The 18,207-nt window shown below is 43.0% G+C and overlaps 1 protein-coding gene across 1 annotated transcript in view; it reads left to right on the top strand.

Moving 5' to 3' along the window:
* Positions 1 to 16,895, top strand: part of LOC137558562 (mast cell protease 1A-like) — a 34,714-nt gene extending 17,819 nt beyond the window's left edge. Inside the window, exons 3-5 of the mRNA XM_068271751.1 lie at positions 1,859 to 2,000; positions 6,100 to 6,369; positions 16,463 to 16,895. Coding sequence (XP_068127852.1) covers positions 1,859 to 2,000; positions 6,100 to 6,369; positions 16,463 to 16,618 — 568 coding nt within the window. The 3' untranslated portion in view covers positions 16,619 to 16,895. The remainder of the gene's footprint in view (positions 1 to 1,858; positions 2,001 to 6,099; positions 6,370 to 16,462) is intronic.
* Positions 16,896 to 18,207: the final 1,312 nt, after the last annotated feature.

The following is an 18,207-nucleotide window of genomic DNA, read 5'->3' as shown; positions in this document are numbered from 1 at the left end:
GTCAAGCAAACAGTTATCAGAAAAACAAACAGGTGCAGGTAACAGGAATCGAGAATCAATAACACAAATCAAGGACCCAATAACAAGTATAGAAGTAGTGACCAGAACACAGGCTCTAGGGCTATCCACATCAATGAACTACCAAAGGTGTTCTGTTGGAGCTGAACTTATATACTGTGCAGGAAGGTCATGTGACATCTTCAAAGGCTGCAGAAACACAGTTCTTGAGTACAGAGACCTCTGCTGGTGGGCAGAGGGAACTTCAGGAGAATTGCAAAAATTGATGTGAGAGGGGACATCCGCTGGTGAACAGTGTAAGTCCATGCGACAGTTCACAAATGTCACCAGCAGGAACAGATCATGACAGATCCACTTTACATGGTGCAGAAATGTTGAGGGCACCAGGCACCGTAATGTGAATTACAGCTAAAGCAGCGGTCAGTCAGTAATTTGGGCACCGTCAAAAGACACGCGCGTGCTGAGATTAAGTCTCAAGGGGTGTAGATATAATGTTGCCACACCCTGATGAAGCGCGCATGCGCGAAACCGGTCGGTGGGCGGAGTTAGGAGGCTCTGACGTCATACGCATTGGACAGCGTGCGAGGCCCGGCTTCTGAGCCACACAGGCTTGCCGGTGGACATTTTGATTCCTCGCCGCTCACAGCCCACAGTGTATACGCTAGTGGAGTCAGTTGCTGAACTGGCATTGATTCCTTGGCTCCCAAACAGCGGAGGACCATATGGCAACATCACACGGGAACTTCCCCCGGACACAAACAGCGTGCTGATCCAAACGTGCATGGATATATCCAGGGGCAGGTAATGCGATTGACACATGCTCATGAACAGTGCTCATTCCGTGTTTGTGCAACCTGTCCCTGCATTTATAGCTTGGTGGTGACTGTTCATCACTTGCCTGCATTTCGCTTGCTGACTAACCCTATGCCTTGCATGAGTAAGGAATACTACTATGCTTTGAGTCTGCGAATGGGACTTTGTATCACTACATGCCTCCAATAGGAGAATAGTCGCAAGGAACCTTCACCATTATGTGGGACAATTGGATATAATTTTGACCTTGTTGAATGGACCTGCACTTGAATCTTCCATGACACATATGATCTTTACACACGCTTCCTAAAGGACTTTGTGCATTCTAGGAGTCCGTGAGGTACAAATCTCTGTTTAAGTGCTGCCATGGCTATCTCACCTTTATGACGTCATATATTTAGTGAGCCCATACTCCTTGATTGTTTTTAGAGTTTTATTGTGTGTGTAGGGGGTTGATCTGCTGCGATTGCATCCGGGCTTATGTCATATATTCAAATTTTTGTACTAATAAATTGATCTTTTTTGTACCAATTCATATTCTTTTTTGCAAAGTTATTGGTTAGATCATTTTGTGCTTCAAACCTTTTATGATACCAAAGGTGTTCTGTTGGAGCTGAACTTATATACTGTGCAGGAAGGTCATGTGACATCTTCAAAGGCTGCAGAAACACAGTTCTTGAGTACAGAGACCTCTGCTGGTGGGCAGAGGGAACTTCAGGAGAATTGCAAAAATTGATGTGAGAGGGGACATCCGCTGGTGAACAGTGTAAGTCCATGCGACAGTTCACAAATGTCACCAGCAGGAACAGATCGTGACAGATCCACTTTACATGGTGCAGAAATGTTGAGGGCACCAGGCACCGTAATGTGAATTACAGCTAAAGCAGCGGTCAGTCAGTAATTTGGGCACCGTCAAAAGACACGCGCGTGCTGAGATTAAGTCTCAAGGGGTGTAGATATAATGTTGCCACTCCGGCAACTGATTAAAGACATCAATTTACATTGCTTTTTTTAAAAAAAATTTTAGTAATGATGCCACGACAATCAAATTGGGGCTCCACTCCCGGAGCCGAGAAGATCGATATGTACAGACGTTCCAGGTGTCAAAGTGGCGTCCTCATCCTCACTATAATGCGGAAACAAATGATAACGATATCCAGCTTGTACAGGTACGTACACTAGTCTCAAATAGGGCCAGACACTTACCGCACAAGTACTCATCAATATTTCTCCTGAAACTGCCACTGCCCTGGGATCCCTATCTCTAACAAATGTAGAGCTTTAGAAAATGATACATGCGTCTTATTTAAACAACACTAAATTCGTATTTTAACTAATTAAAAGCAATAGTAAATGCTTGGAAATAGTTTAGAACCAATTATCATGTACTACGGTTAAATAGATATTCGTCAAGGGGTACTTGTGATAATGTTTACTGTGCTAGGGGGTACTTGGTGAGTACAGCGTTTTAAATGGGGTACATACCAATAAAATGCTGAGAAACACTTACCTATCTGATTAGGAATTGTAAAGTGTGTCTTAAAGTAACACATATTTCAGGGCAAACTTTCCCAGGGCTGGTTGCCTCATGTGATGCTTCAGGACAAGCTTCTGCTACAAATTAGTTCCACATTCTAATATGTCATATGGTAACTCTGAGTTTTTCATCCCCTGGCAATACACCTAGTGATGATTGTAATCAGCAAAATTACGATTTCGCAAAATTTCGTGTAAATTTTAGCAATTACGCTTATACGTAACTACGATTTGCAAGCTAAATTAATTTCGTAGTCATTCGTAATTTTGCATAAAAATTTGTGTAATTTTGTGCTGACTTTGGAGGTTAATAGCAAATACATGCTATTGACACCAAAATTGCTACCTATGTTAACCTCCCTGGCGGTAAGCCCGTGCTGAGCACGGGCTATGCCGCCGGGAGGCACCGCTCAGGCCCCGCTGGGCCGATTTGCATAATTTTTTTTTTGCTGCACGCAGCTAGCACTTTGCTAGCTGCGTGCAGTGCCCGATCGCCGCCGCTACCCGCCGATCCGCCGCTATACGCGTCGCCGCAGCCGCCCCCCCCCCCCTAGACCCCGTGCGCTGCCTGGCCAATCAGTGCTAGGCAGCGCCGTGGGGTGGATCGGAGTCCCCTTTGACGTCACGACGTCGATGACGTCGGTGACGTCATCCCGCCCCGTCGCCATGGCGACGGGGGAAGCCCTCCAGGAGATCCCGTTCTTAGAAAATTTTTAAAACGTATTTGCTGCCCCCTGGCGGATTTTGACAAACCGCCAGGAGGGTTAAAGGGAATAGTGTGTACAAGGGAAAAAAATAATTTTTCAAATAGACCTTATAGTTTTTGAGAAAAGCAATTTAATAATGCAAAGAAAAAATGGTTTTTAAACTTGGAAAAATGACAGTTTAAAAACCATTTTTCTTTGCATTTTTGAAATCCATTTTCTCAAAAACTACAAGGTCTTTAAAAAAAAAAAAAGTTTTCCTTTGTACCCACTATTCCCCTTAACATATGTACCAATTTTGGTAGCAATAGCATGTATGGGGTTTTTGCTATTAACTGCCAAAGACAGCACGAAATTTTGCAAAATTGTGCGCAAATTACGTGAAAAATTACGCGAAATTATTAAATACTACTATTACATACAAAATGAATTATGATTTTCCCTTAAATTTTGCATTACGATTACAATGCAAAAATGCAAATTTCAATGCGGAATTTCGCGCATGCGAAATTTCGGCCCATCACTGAATAAACCTGATGACTCATTTTTCTGCCAGTTAGCCCATGACAACATTTTGATTAGTTCTACACTTACATGATTACATGGCACGTGACATGAAACTGTATATATTGTATAAAGATCACCAAGCAGGGACACAGAACCACAATATTACCATGCATGGAGAAGAGAGAGTGTACTAACTAAGGCAGGTCCTCTTCTCTCTTTTTCCTCTTGGCACAAGTCCTCCGGTGCTCCATAGCAATGAATGGAGCATCACCTGACATCTAACAGCCCTAACAGGAAAACTGCAGAGTCACTCTGCACTCAGGCTTTAATCTCAGTGCAGAGAGTGGACTCATCATGATAGTGAACTGATGTATGTTTAATATGGCATTTCCAAGATTCCAGCTGATACCCTCCTCTCCATCAATATTACATTGCCTGTAACCCCCGCTACTCCTCATCAGAATAGGGTTTCTTACTGACAGCTCTCAACCTTCACATCAGAATAAGGTTGCTGGCACTTTCCCCACACCGAAAAATATCCAGCAGCAGCAAGCAGGAGGTTGTCTTATCTGTCCTGCCACTGCACTCCCTTCTCTGACAGCACATCTACTCCTCCTGTCTCGCATGGAACATTACAGCATGCTGACAGGTCAAAGGAACATTGTTGCTGTGGGTAGCCATGGTGACAGAGACACAACATTGAACAGTTGAGTTAACACCTTTTACTCTATTGCATGCTCTGCAGTTGTGGAGGCTTTCTTCACCTCTCCACCTGCCTTCACCCTGGACTGTCACTAAATTTGCACTCCAAATCTCTCCTATTCTCTTCTCCAAATATCTTTAACTTTCAAGACACATGACCTTACCATTCATCCAGATGGTCCATGGGGCAGAAACATGTCCAAGCCTCTTTGGCTTCAATTAGTGCTGCCACACTGTACACCCCATGTTCCCCATGACCCTCGGAATTCCTTCCCAAGAATCTCCATTTCACTGACACATCACCACACCTCCAATTCAGCACTTCACACTCCCCTTACCCATTTTCTTTATACTGGTAGGAAATCCTTAGCTGTGCCATCCATGTCTCCCTTCCAATTAGAGTCAAAGGGAAGTGGTGTGACACTCCTATTAGGCTAGGCCACTGCAGTTGCACTGCACCCCCCCCCCCCCTAACACACACACACACACACACCTTTCAAATAAAAGGGGTATTGTAGGGATAAGCTGTGATGTGGACGGTAGGAGGAGAAGGAAAAACGTGCCTAAACCTGGAGATGGGCTTTAGCACACTAAAACATTTTATTCGATTGACCTAACAGCAATGTTTGAATATAACAAATATATTTACTAGTTCCAGGCTAGTGCAGCTCAGGCACTACTATAATTCTAAAATAACACGTATACTTTGAGACCTGAGCAAATTCTCTGATTTTGGGAGTGATTTGACTTGTTGCCTGAGCTAGGTCTTTAAAGTCATTGGGAATGGGAATCAATTAAAAAAAAATAAGCTAGATAATTACATAAGGAGAGGGAAGTCTCTGGGTCCTATAGAGCGTCTCTCTCAGTCCCCGATCCAGCGCCGGCTCCACCGGTACCAATATTCAACCAATTTGGTCAAATACTGCTCTCTCCCTGCCGTGAATGAGGCTTTGGGGGCCGAGTGCTCCTGAAGTTGGGCAGCTCCATACTGCGCATGCGCAAGTGCCCTCTCTTGCCCACTCGGAAACCACCTGTCTTCAGGAGGACTTGGCTCCCGTAGACTTCCGAAGTCCCCCACAGTGGGAGGTTCAAACGGGACAGCCAGTGCTTAACTTGGGGGATGAGACAGGATTTATTTTAAATTGATTCCCAATGACTTTAATGGTAAGTCCAGATTTTCAATTTATGCCTCTGTTCAGGGTCCCTTTAAAGTCATTGGGAATCAATTTTAAAAAATCCTGTCCCAGTCCCCTCTGTTAAGAGCTGGCTGTCCCATTTGAATCTCCCACCGTGGGGGCCTTCGGAAGTCTTTGGGAGCTGAGTCATCCCGAAGACAGGCGGCTCCCGAGTACACGAAAAAGGGCGCTTGCACCTGCACAGTATGGAGCGGCCTGGCTTACTCCAGCCCCCCATAGCTTGCGAGGTCCCCCATCATCCTCTTGCTCCCTTCCCTGGTCCCGCTGGCTGCTCTGGTAATTCAGCGACTTCGACTGAAGTCTCGCCTGTAAGGGCGCTCGGCACATCATCAAGCCTGCTGCCATAGGTGTCCTGCACATGTGCAGTTCTCTAAAGACTGAGATTAAAAACCTGAGATTATCTGAACCACGCATACGCAGGATGCTTACGGCTACCTGCATGAGCAACTTCAGCCAAAGTCACCGGATTACTGGAGCCACCAGCAGTACCACGGAATGGTACTAGAGGATGACGGGGGACTTCACAGGCTATGGGGGGCTGCAGGAAGCCACAGGTAAGTTCATATTTTCAATGTATGCCTCTGTTCAGGGTCCCTTTAAAACTTCAAAACTTCTTCTTTCAGCTCTCTGGCAAAGCAACGTTAAGCTATGGTGTAGGGACTCTGAAATTGCCAACAACATTCAGCGATGTGGAACCTGGGACCATTTGTGAATCAGCAGGGTGGGGCATGACCACTAATAATGAAGAAGACGGCATTTCAGACAAGCTAATGGAAGTCAGTCTGCCTGTAGAAAGTAGAAAGGAATGTGCTGCAGTGTGGAAACGCCTTTACAACATCACAAAAAATATGATGTGCACCCGGGAACCTGAAGGAGGAAAAGATGCTTGCCGTGTAAGTATATACTTCAATTTATCTGGGAATATTCCTAAAACAAGATTTTGCACAGTATTATATTAATCAGTTTAGTTTGGTTAGGCTACGTATCCAGGCAAATATATTTCCTCAAAACAGAATAATAACTCACCATTTATTTTGATAGCTGTATCATGATAAGACTCAGTGGGTAATCTGGACTGTATATACTTAATATTAGGAAATAATATTAATAATATTAGGTAACTTTGTGCATACCTCCCAACTTTTTGACAATACAAAAATGGAAACGTAAGCCATGCCCCTGCCACACACCTGATCACGCCCCCGTCACACCCCTAGCCACGCATACCAAAGATTTCATGAGAAAAATATGTTGTTTTATCATTTAAACCACACTGGTCCTTTCTATCCTGGTTCATTTTCCTTCATATTAACATGTTAAAATTAATAATATATCAATTTAAAGCAGTGATGAGCAAATCCGATCCGGATGCTACTCGGATAGTAGCTATCTGGATTTCTCCCAGTAATGCACTGCGGCCTGGGCGGGGGATTTAATCCTTACCTATCATGACGTCTTCTTCGTCCATCCCTCGGCGCCTCCCACGATGCGCTCCACTCCGGCGTCACGTGACTAAAAAACACTTCCTCCTTCCGGGTTGAAGGAGGAAGTGTGTAGTCACGTGACGCCGGAGTGGAACGCATTGTGGGAGGCGCCGAAGGACGGACGAAGAAGACGTCATGATGGGTAAGGATTAAACCCCCCGCCCAGGCCGCAATGCATTACTGGGAGAAATCCGGATAGCTACTATCCGAGTAGCATCCGGATCGGATTTGCTCATCACTGATTTAAAGGATGGAAATTAAAGTTTAGAGTCAATCAAACACATTTTTTAGTTGAGAAATATATATATTTGTCAGTCGTGCTGATCATGAGGGGGCGCTAGGGAGGGGATGAGGATGGGGAGGCCGATAACTTATTTCGCCCACTGCTGCTTTAAAAACCAGAGGTTCCCAAATACCTCTGGAGTATACAGAAAATCTTATTATATATCAGAGGAACCAGCGCTGGGAATAATAATAGTATGGTTTATTCTGTTATTATTATTATTAGGTACTCATTGACCTGCAGGAGTTTTAAATGACATAAAAGAACATAGTATTTTTCATATAATCACATTACAGAATATAAAATTGCATGCATACTTACAAAGGTACAGTCCAGGTTTGTAAATAGTAATACAGATTACACTTAATTAGGTGGCAATGCGTACATGAGTCATTCACCCAACATTCTTACCTGAGCCACCCGATGCTACTAAAAAATCTAAAAACCTCCAGGAAAAATTAAAAATATATAAAATAAATTGCAGCAATTGGGAAGTGCAAAAAATGCAAAAGGTGCAAAAAAATGCAAAAGAGTGCAAGAGAAGCAATTAGTACAGAAGTACTGTTATAGTTAACTCAACACATATTCGTGTGTGCTCCAAATATTGCTTTCCCATAATCCGGGTGGTTATTCAGGATCCCTGCGGTCATTCGCTCCTCCCGTTTTGTGTCTCTCTCTCCCGGTCCCGGTGTCCGCACCCAGAGGTGCACGTTGTCCCATTTGGGGTAGTACTCTGATGATGGTGCGGACATCCGGTATTTCCCAGGTAACTCCGTTTCACGGTGGCGGTGTTCTTTCAGTAGGAATCGTTACTCCTAGCATTCCTTCGGTACCATGGGGAACTGCTAGGTGTATCGTAGTACAGCGGTACACAGCGGTACACTTCCAGGTCGGTCGTGACGTCACTCCTGGCGCAGTGCAAAAATTGGGCTTCCTAGTCTGCAGTACTGGCACCCCTGCCACCACACCAGACCTCTCCAGTTAACGCTTTTCGGCGGTCCCGGACGCCTTTTTCAAAACTTGCAAGAAGTATGCCGCTGCCCACCCAAAGTTTCCATGTATATAGTCATTTCTGGTCATGTGTTCCTTTTCCCATACTGCATTGCATCATTAAAGGGATAGTAGAGTCCAGAAGTCCTTGTTGCTTTCACATAGATTACCATTCAAGTGTTTATATGTAATTCTAGCTGGTCTTGCATAAAAGTGTCATTAATTCAGATGCTTTCCATCAAGTTTATTTGTTCATTTCATTTTTAGATGGTTGTCCACTCTTGTTGTTGCTAGGGCCAGGAAAATGTATGTTCATGACGTGAATTACAATTATGTGCAGGATTCAAAATCTGAGGGGGGGGGGGGGGGGGGGGTTGATTAAGATAGTAATAATAATAATGCGGGAATGGTGGATTATTAATATAAAAAATACTTGTACTTAGAGGATGGCATAAACTTGGGGTGTTTCGTAATACTGGTTGCATTAAGGGTCTGGACATAGATGTTACAATGCCGAGGTTGTTGCGGTGAAGGGTTATACATCCCATGGGGTCTGCGGGGATTGGAGAACAAGGGAAGGGGGGAGGGAAAAGTGGGAAACAGACAGGTGGGGAGGGAAGAGGGAAAAGGATAGGGAAATAGGAGGGGGGGGGAGGGGAAGAAGGGGAAGGAGGCAGATGCATGGGGGGGAGGAGGGGTAGAAGGAGGGAAAGGTGTAGGGAGCGAACCGTGATCATGTAGGTTCAGGGTGTACCTCTACCACTCCCAGAATAGAGCACCGGATGGTCAGTGCATCGGTGGCTCTTTTGGCATTCATTCATAGGAACCCAAACAATTCAAATTCCGCATTCAGTCCCTTTGGTGCCATACAATCCAAAGTAAATATCCAGTAACCTTCTCTGAAGGACATTTTGGAGATATAGTGCCCACCCCTGGGGTTCTTGTTCACTATTTCTAGCCCCAAAAAGATTGTTTCAAAAACACTACATTTGTGGAATTTTTTGTTGTGTTTCGAGAGTGGATGGTCATTCCAGCCCTTTTCAATGTTACGAAAGTGTTCATTTATCCTTTCTTTTAGGTTCCTTTTTGTTCTTCCCACATATTTTTTACCACAAGGCAGATTATACATTAAATCACCCCCTTGGTGGTACATGTAATAAGCTCTCTAATTTCCTGCTTTGTTTTTTCAGAGGGGGTTGTGGTGATTTTATTATATCCTCTTGTTCTTTGACAGCATTTGCATCTTCCGCATCGCACAAATCCGCCACTTCGTGACCTCTTTATCTCTAGATAAAGAGATAGAGCTAGAACTATTTCTAGTGGAAATTTCCTCCCAAATATTATCAAAGTAATGCTCAAGAATCCTCAAGGCACTTCTTCTAAGCCCAGTCATAAAATGAGTGATGTAATGAATGACTTTATGTGTATTGATCCAACATTATCTTGGGTAGCAGGAACATATCTATATCTAAGTTCTCATGGGACATCTTAGTACGCATAGTCCATTCAAAATTTAAATCAGCAGCTTCAGCTTCTCAAGACTTCCTGTAAGCTCCAGACGACGTGGGGCCAATAAGACAGAGGTACTGAAAGGACAGAAGTAAAGATGCAGAATACCAATTCCGTCTGATCTGTATAAAGGCAACTGCAAATCTATTGGCTAGGAATCAAATGACTGTAAAGCTCAAAATTGTATTACTATCTGCAGTGCCTGCTAGTACACAACCATTATCTATATATTTTCAATAACGTGTTTATGCAAAAAGGGAATATCCTTTAATGTATCAAAAATAAGTGACATATAAAACAATTAAAACCATGAGCAAATTTACAAGGTCTAATGGCTCCTTCACACTATGATCGTTTGCCGGTTTTTTTAATGAGAGTGTCCACATGTGCGCTTTTCGATTTTACTAAAATCACAAATGTGCTACATGTACTATTTTCTGAGTGCTTTGGCTCAATGGAAGGTATAGGGAAATCGCAAAGTGCTTGTATAGCGATTTCCTGAGCACTTTTAGAAATAAATACAATGGCAGAGTTAATTAGTAAGTGTAAAAAACACATTCCAGGAACAGACAGTAGCAGATTGTATAGATTACTTAATTGTTACATCTAATACAGTATAAAAACAAATCAACTGTGTGCTCATTGATGCCGCCGCTACATTGCACAGATCGGAAAGCCGGTCAGGTTACCAAGGAAACGGACAACAATAGGTGTCCGTTTCATTGCCAGCTCAGGAACAGGGGGTCCTTGGCGGCCGGGCTGGCGTATGTCTTCCACACGCAGCCTCACACAACAATATCTTACGCTGCACGGAGGAGAGGCAGCGTCCTTCAGTTTACGGCGGCTGCTGTGCGCACAGTAACTGCTCATTCGTGCAGTTACAAAGTTGGGAAATAAAAAAAGAGATGGGCAGAGGGGTGTAAAATAACGACAGCACACCAACCACTAACAGAGGCATCCCTATTACAGAATGGTTTAGGCTGCATTGGCGTCGGGAAGGTAAAAGTACTGACGTGACTGCATGCCTCTATATGTTTATTACTAGTTAACAAATACATTGCAAAAAGACTGATTCATGTGAAATATCAATCCCAAAACAACTCATATTTACACTAAAGGGTCTAAAAAGAAGATTTTAGCAATAGTGCCCCTTTAATCACAAGGTTTTCAAGCATGGCACACTTGGTCAATTAGTGACTGGAATTAATATTCAGGAAAGCGGGTGGAGCCTACAACAGCCAGTCAAAATGTACCTATTGATTTTCAAGGGGAATATTTAAGCTCCTGGCTGCTGCTATTTTCACACTGTTAATGGAGACCTCAAACTTGGTATAGTCGGTGATTGGGTGACTGGGGTTCAAATTTACTAAAGGGTGGAGCAACAAACAAACAATCAGATTTCATTGCTGGAAAAAACTGCTTCCATTTCACACATTTTTAATGTCAGGAACCTGTAAATTAATGTGTAGGGGAGAGCTGGCAGCAGGGCCGGGCCGAGGCATAGGCTGGAGAGGCTCCAGCCTCAGGGCGCAGTGTAGGAGGGGGCGCACAATTCATTCAGCTGTCATTCCTAATTGTGTTTGAAGCAGAAAGAATTCAGAAAAGGGGATACATAGCAGTGACTGCAAGCAAGATAACTAGATATTAAGGTGTTGGGGAGGTTGTGGGCCCTGTGGCACCTCTTAGTCTAATAGCAATCAGTGTGTGACGGCTGGAGTGGCAGGGATGGAGGGGCGCACTTTGGTGTCTCAGCCTTGGGTGCTGGAGGACCTTGTCCCGCCTCTGGCTGGCAGGCACTCGGAGCAAGAGCTGATAACAAACAAAGTGTGCTGCACCCAGACAACTATGTGCTCAAGACTGAAAAAGCAAAGTTGTCATATAGCAATTTGAAAGTCATACCAATGGCATCTTTGGTGGCGTCTGGGTGGAGGTGGAGAACAGCGGTGGTGGGTGCCAGAGGGTGCACGGCCTGACGACCGTTTCGCGTGGCTTACGTCAAGCTTTATCTAAGATAAAGCTTGGTGTAAAGATGCCGTTGGTATGACTTTCAAATTGCTATATGACTTTTTGTATGATTGTCAGATCCTGCCAATGCCTTGACCGTGCATTTTTGTGTCACTTTTTACACAATAAATACTACTAGCCGACCCGTGGCGTAGCATACACCTCATAAGAGGGTAGAGAGCAGGAAGGGGGTATTGGGCACAGCGGCGGGGAGGGGGGTTGGACCCCCCCCCCTCAACTGTGTCCCCCATGTGTGCTCTACCTCCAGCTTAAGCTCAGCAGGAACACCCCCCCCCCATGTGTGCTCCCCCTCCTGCTTAAGCACAGTAGCAGCCGCCACTATTAGTAAGGGGCAGCGGGCGGGGATGACTCACCTCTTCCGTGTTCCATCGTGCGTTCCACTGTCGTCACTTCCTGCAATGCCGCACACTGTATTGGTGTAATTTGCTTTTTTAAAACAGAAGGAAATCTGCAATAATTCAGCTATAAGTGAATATTTGTGGTTACCCACAGTGCACTGCTACTAAATATGCAAATTACCCCTTTTCCCCTTGGTAAGTCAAGCAAGCATCCAGAGCCGCTGGTGTATAGCAAGCATATAGCTTTATTTTCAATAGTTTTTATTAGTTTAACAAGCACAAGAACAAAATTAACAGTAGAACTACTGTGTCATTTTAAGCATTGCTATATCCGAACAAACAATAGTATAGGAAAAATGCATTGTATATTGACATAGGCATAACAGGTAATAATCATATAACGGTATCCCCCAAGTGTAGTAACTCAATGTTGAAGAGCCAGTGTACTAAAAACTTGCCAACACCGCTGGGGAGGACAGCAACTGCCCATTCACAATACCAAATATGGCTGGGCAGAGCTGTCAACCCGTCAGTGCAACGAGTGCTCATGAGGTCCTGCTTCCTGTGAAGCAGGATCTTTATTACAAACAAAGAAAGGTCTAACTGTTGTAGAAATGTCCACAAAAGGTGATATCTCGGGGGTATGGTATTGAAGCTAAGCTGTGTAGGTTTATGCCTTGGCAAGTTAACAAGCCGTAGATAAAAGGTATGAGAATGAATAGAGTACTGAAGAAGGAATAGGAAAAAGTAATGAAATTTAGAGAGAAGAGGACCATGAGAGCGGGGGGCATGCAATACTTCCATAAAGCGAGAAAAATATACACGAGGTAGATTAGCCCAGGTTAGTAATGTCTAAGTTGAGAGGTCGCTTCGGACCCTAGTATATAATTTGTGAGTGGAGACCATATTTTATCAAATTTTTTCATGGTATCCATTAGTCTAGCCTTAAGTTTTTCAAAGAATAAAATATGGCAGAGTCGTTGTTTAACCCGGTCGAAAGACAGGGTTATAGTATTCCAGGAAGCGGCTATGGTTAATTTCGTTGCTGTAAAGATAAAATTAATCAGTGCATTTTGAGTGGAGGTCAAGTTTGGGTATGGAAGGCCTAAGAGTGTGTGGACAGGGTTTTTGGGGATTGGGACGTTGAGTAATGATGAAGCCCAGGTACAGACTCTTGTCCATAACCTATGTACTTTTCTGCATTTCCACCAAATGTGAGTATGGGTGCCAACCTCTGCGCATCCCCTAAAGCAGTTGCGAGAGGAATTTGCTTTGATCTTTGATAGCCTTTGGGGAACCAGATACCATCGAAATAGTACTTTATAGTTGACTTCAATCAGATCAGCATTTACGGAAACATGAGGTATAATATTCCATATATCTTGTAGATCATCAAGTTCAATTGTGATACCCAGTTCTTTTTCCCATTTGTTAATATATTCAGGCTTGCGCTCAGAAAACATTTGTGACAAGCATATAGCTTTAAATGTTACACAGTCATATCAAACCCACATGTAGACAGCCTGTTTCAGACTTTTGGTCCTCATCAGTACATGGCAGGAATTGATATGGCTGTATGAGCTAGGGCTTGGACCAGTACAACAGAGTAACCAAGCAGCTCAGGGTGACCCAAACCGCTCGAAATGTATAGGGGATAAAAGGGACCAAAAAGACCTCCTACTAAAAAAAAAAGCAAAGCTTTGGTGTAATTTGCCTTCCTAAAACAGAAGGAAACATGCAATAATTCAGCTATAAGTGAACATTTGTGGTTACCCACAATGCACTGCTACTAAATATGCAAATAATTCCTTTTCAGCCTTAGTAAGTCAAGAAAGCATCCAGAACCACTGGTGTATAGCAAGCCTATAGCTTTAAATTTTACACAGCCATATCAAACCCACATGTGACAGCCTGTTTCAGACCTTTGGTCCTCATCTGTACATGGCAAGGATTGATATGGCTGTATGAGATAGGGCTTGGTCCAGTACAAATGTATAGGGGGATAAAAGGGACACAAAAGACCTTCTACCAAAATAATCAAAGCTTGGTGTAATTTGTCTTCTTAAAACAGAAGAAAATCTGCAATAATTCAGCTATAAGTGAACATTTGTGGTTACCACAATGCACTGCTACTAATTATGCAAATTTTTCCTTTTCACCCATGGTAAGTCAAGCATGCCTATAGATTTAAGTTTTACATAGTCATATCAAACCCACATGTGCCAGCCTATTTCAGACATTTGGTCCTCATCAGTACATAGCAGGAATTGATAAGGCTTTATGAGATAGGGCTTGGACCAGTACAACAGACTAACCAAGCAGCTCAGGGTGACCCAAACTACTAAGGATGATAAAAAAAGAGACAAAAAAGCCCTCCTACTAAAAAAAGCAAAGCTTGGTGTAATTTTCCTTCTTAAAACAGAAGCAAATCTGAAATAATTCAGCTATAAGTGAACATTTGTGGTTACCCACAATGCACTGCTACTGAATATGCAAATTATCCCTCTTTGCCCTTGGTTTGATATGACACTACTTCTTCTTCTTGCTTGGACCAGCCCCTCCTTCTTGCTTGGACCGGCCCTGGGGGCAGGGCGCTACTTCTTCTTCTTGCTTGAAGGTTGAGGCACTTACTCTATTATATATATATATAGATAGTGCCAGACTGTTTTTCCATGCCTCACAGTTTATAACCTGTAAATTAAGCTCACAAACATGGTCATTGAGTGACTACATATCTACATATCAATGATCATATGTAATGAACAGATAGGTAAATAGATAGATAGATAGATAGATAGATAGAGAGATAGAGAGATAGATCAGTGGATAGTTTACCCATACATACCTACAGTACATACTCATATATATAAATATATACTGTATAAATATACTGTATATATATACTGTATATATATATATATATATATATATATATATATATATATATATATATATATATATATATATATTTCTTGTTTAAATGTATGTATGTATGTATGTATTTATACATGCACATCAATTTTATCAGTAATTACAAACAGTAATTGTAATGTACTTTTTATTTCTGAACTAAGAATTTACGATACCTCTGGGTCAATCCTAATCCAGGTCTGTGAGCATGGCGTAAACAAGGATCCTTATCTTAGCTAACAACCTCTAACCCCATTCAGATGGTCTGCTTGAATTAAGGCATCTTAATGACATGTATTTATGCTTTAAAAAAATATCTGTTTTCCATTTTGATGTTGCATGTATAAAGAGGTCTGTACTACCAGCTTGCAAACTAACAGGATATAAGCCCAACGAAGGCTGCAAGGCCGAAAGCTTGCTTATTTTTATTCATTTTAGTTAGCCAACAAATGGTATCATCCTGATTTAAAACTTCTTGCTTTTACTGATGGCTAACACGGTACAATACCCTACTGCTACTACTTATTTCTATTTGTTATTATCAAAATTATTGGCGATTATGATCACCACTTTATCTGCATTGTTTAAAAGGAAAAAAAATCTGTTAGTCTCCATATCTCTCTCAGTTTATGTGCTTTAAAGGGACTCCGAGCAGTGCAGAAACTATGGAAAGATGCACATCATTTTAAAGCTCTCTTTCTCCTCTTTCCAATGATATATAAACCACCACCCTACGCCTTTTAGTTTTCGCTATTTTCGCGATTGAATTTGCCGCGGCCGCGATTTCGATCGCGAAAATAGAGAAAACTAAAAGGCGTAGGGCGACGATTTAGGTGTCGTCAGAAAGAGGAGAAAGAGAGCTTTAAAATGATATCCATCAAGCCATAGTTATATTGTATTACACAGGGCGACTTTTTGTCAAAGTCAGCAGCTGCATTCAGCAGAATGGAGCTGCCGACACTGGGGAAAGTGTCGTCCTCTGTAATACAATATAACTATGGCTTGATGGATATCATTTTAAAGCTCTCTTTCTCCTCTTTCTGACGACACCTAAATCGTTGCCCTACACCTTTTAGTTTTCTCTATTTTCGCGATCGAAATCACGGCCGCGGCAATTTCAATCGCGAAAATAGCGAAAACTAAAAGACGTAGGGTGGTGGTTTATATATCATTGGAAAGAGGAGAAAGAGAGCTTTAAAATGATGTCCATCTTTCCATAGTTTCTGCACTGCTCGGAGTCCCTTTAAGAACTCTTTATGTTGGTTTAGTTTATAAATCATGTATGTTGGCCAGAGTGTTTTTGTTATGGGAATCTTTTACATTATACTGAATTAATTACCGTTTAAACAGAAAACATATCACTGCAAAAAAAATAGTGATTAATAAGTACAATCAATAATATAGATTTTCTTTTTCTCTTCTTTTTTTTTTTTTCTTTTTGCCAAAGGGTGATTCCGGAGGACCTCTAATTTGCCACGGGGAGATCCGAGGAGTAGTTTCCTTTGGCACAAAATATTGTGGGCATCCTAGGGTACCGTCAGTATATGCTTTCATCAATGAAGACATTGACAACTGGATTAAAAGTGAAATCGAAAAGAAATGAAAATGAGCAGCTTTTGCCAAATTGTTTGCTTTCATTGTTTGCTTGTGCATGTATTTGCTACCAGTGATACAATGTAATCAGATTTCTAGGAAGAGGAGGAGGAAAAACAGATTGCAACAACAATTAAATACATAATTACATTAAAAAAATAATGAAAACCTCCTATTAGGTTAAAGTAAGTCCATTTTCTGGACCATCTACTTTTTAATAAAACAGCAATTTTGTGCCTTGCTTTTCTAGCATATTGTGCAAAGGAATAAAGAATTTCATTCATTTAGTCACCTTGTGTCAGTGATTTTTTTTTTTTTTTAACAGGAAAATAACTTAATCATTCAGTAACGACTGGTGCACACTTATTTTAAAAACGTACCCTTGACTCAGTTTTTGGGCCCAGACCAAAACTGGAGTCACAGATACAAATGTTAAAAATAACAGCTATCTTCACAGGAGGAGTAGGCAAAGGAAATACAAAAACAGATCTCCCTCTTCACAGGCTATTTTGCACACAAAAACGGAGGGAGATCCGGATTGCTTACTGCCTGCTCCTCCCCTATGTGTCCCTAGTTAGCCTTGAGGAGGTAGCAGCCAGGAAGGGGGGCAGCAGACACACTCACCTGGGTCCCCCCTTCGGTGCTCCCCCTCCAGCTAGTCTTGTGTAAATCAAGCCAGCAGTGAGCAGGGAACTCAATCACTTCTTTGTTCCAGGCCTCACCGCGTGACTTCCTGCAATGCCGCCCACTAGAGTACAGAGGTGCATAGCAGGAAGTGATGAGGCAAGCGGTGAAACGCAAGGAAGTTAGTGAGTTCCCTGCTCACCGCTCGCTGCTGGCTTGATTTCAACAAAACTAGCTGGAGGCGGAGAACGGAAGAGAGGATCCAGGTGAGGGAGGGCGGGTCCAACCCTCCTCCCTGCCGCTTTGCCCACTGCCCCCCTTCCTGGCCGTTACCACTTCCAGCATGGCGGCCCCCCACCCACGGCTATGGACACGGACACATTTTTTAAAACGAAAGGGCAGCATGGATCAGTTTTTCATCCATTTACGTTCTGGTTTTTAAAACCAGAGCCTGGACTGTGGATTGCGTTCTGGACCGAGCCTAAGAGAAAGATTTGTGAGGCCAGTAATCCACAGCAAGCAATGGGCATGACCGAAGAAGACGTCAGATAGGTAAGCTTGGCCCCCCACCCAGACCGCACAGGAAACTGGGTCAAATCCGGATAGTTTGGAGTTGAGCATCTCTGTCAGGGGGTAGGGCAGAAAAGAGAGCTGGTGCACCATGGGAGACTCAATGCTAGGAATGCACAAAGGCTGCATATTGCACAACAGGGAGTGAGTACATGGTGACTGTCTACCTCACTGGTCTATACAGGGGAACTCTGCAGCTTTGTGTTCAGCTGCTGTGCAGAGTGACTGGGAGAGGCAAACACACTGCTGCCGGCTGTACTCTAGTCTCCTGTGTATCTCTGCCTGGACTTCTGACCTCTGTGTGCTGCACTTATCTCTCGGCTGACATTCTAACACAGCAGAAACATCTCCCCTCTAGAGATGGGCTGAAGTATTCGCCAGACGAATACTTTGCAGCGAAGATGG

This window comes from Hyperolius riggenbachi, chromosome 1 (genome assembly GCF_040937935.1).
Source record: "Hyperolius riggenbachi isolate aHypRig1 chromosome 1, aHypRig1.pri, whole genome shotgun sequence".
NCBI lineage: Eukaryota > Metazoa > Chordata > Amphibia > Anura > Hyperoliidae > Hyperolius > Hyperolius riggenbachi.
This window is presented reverse-complemented; position numbering and strand designations above follow the sequence as displayed.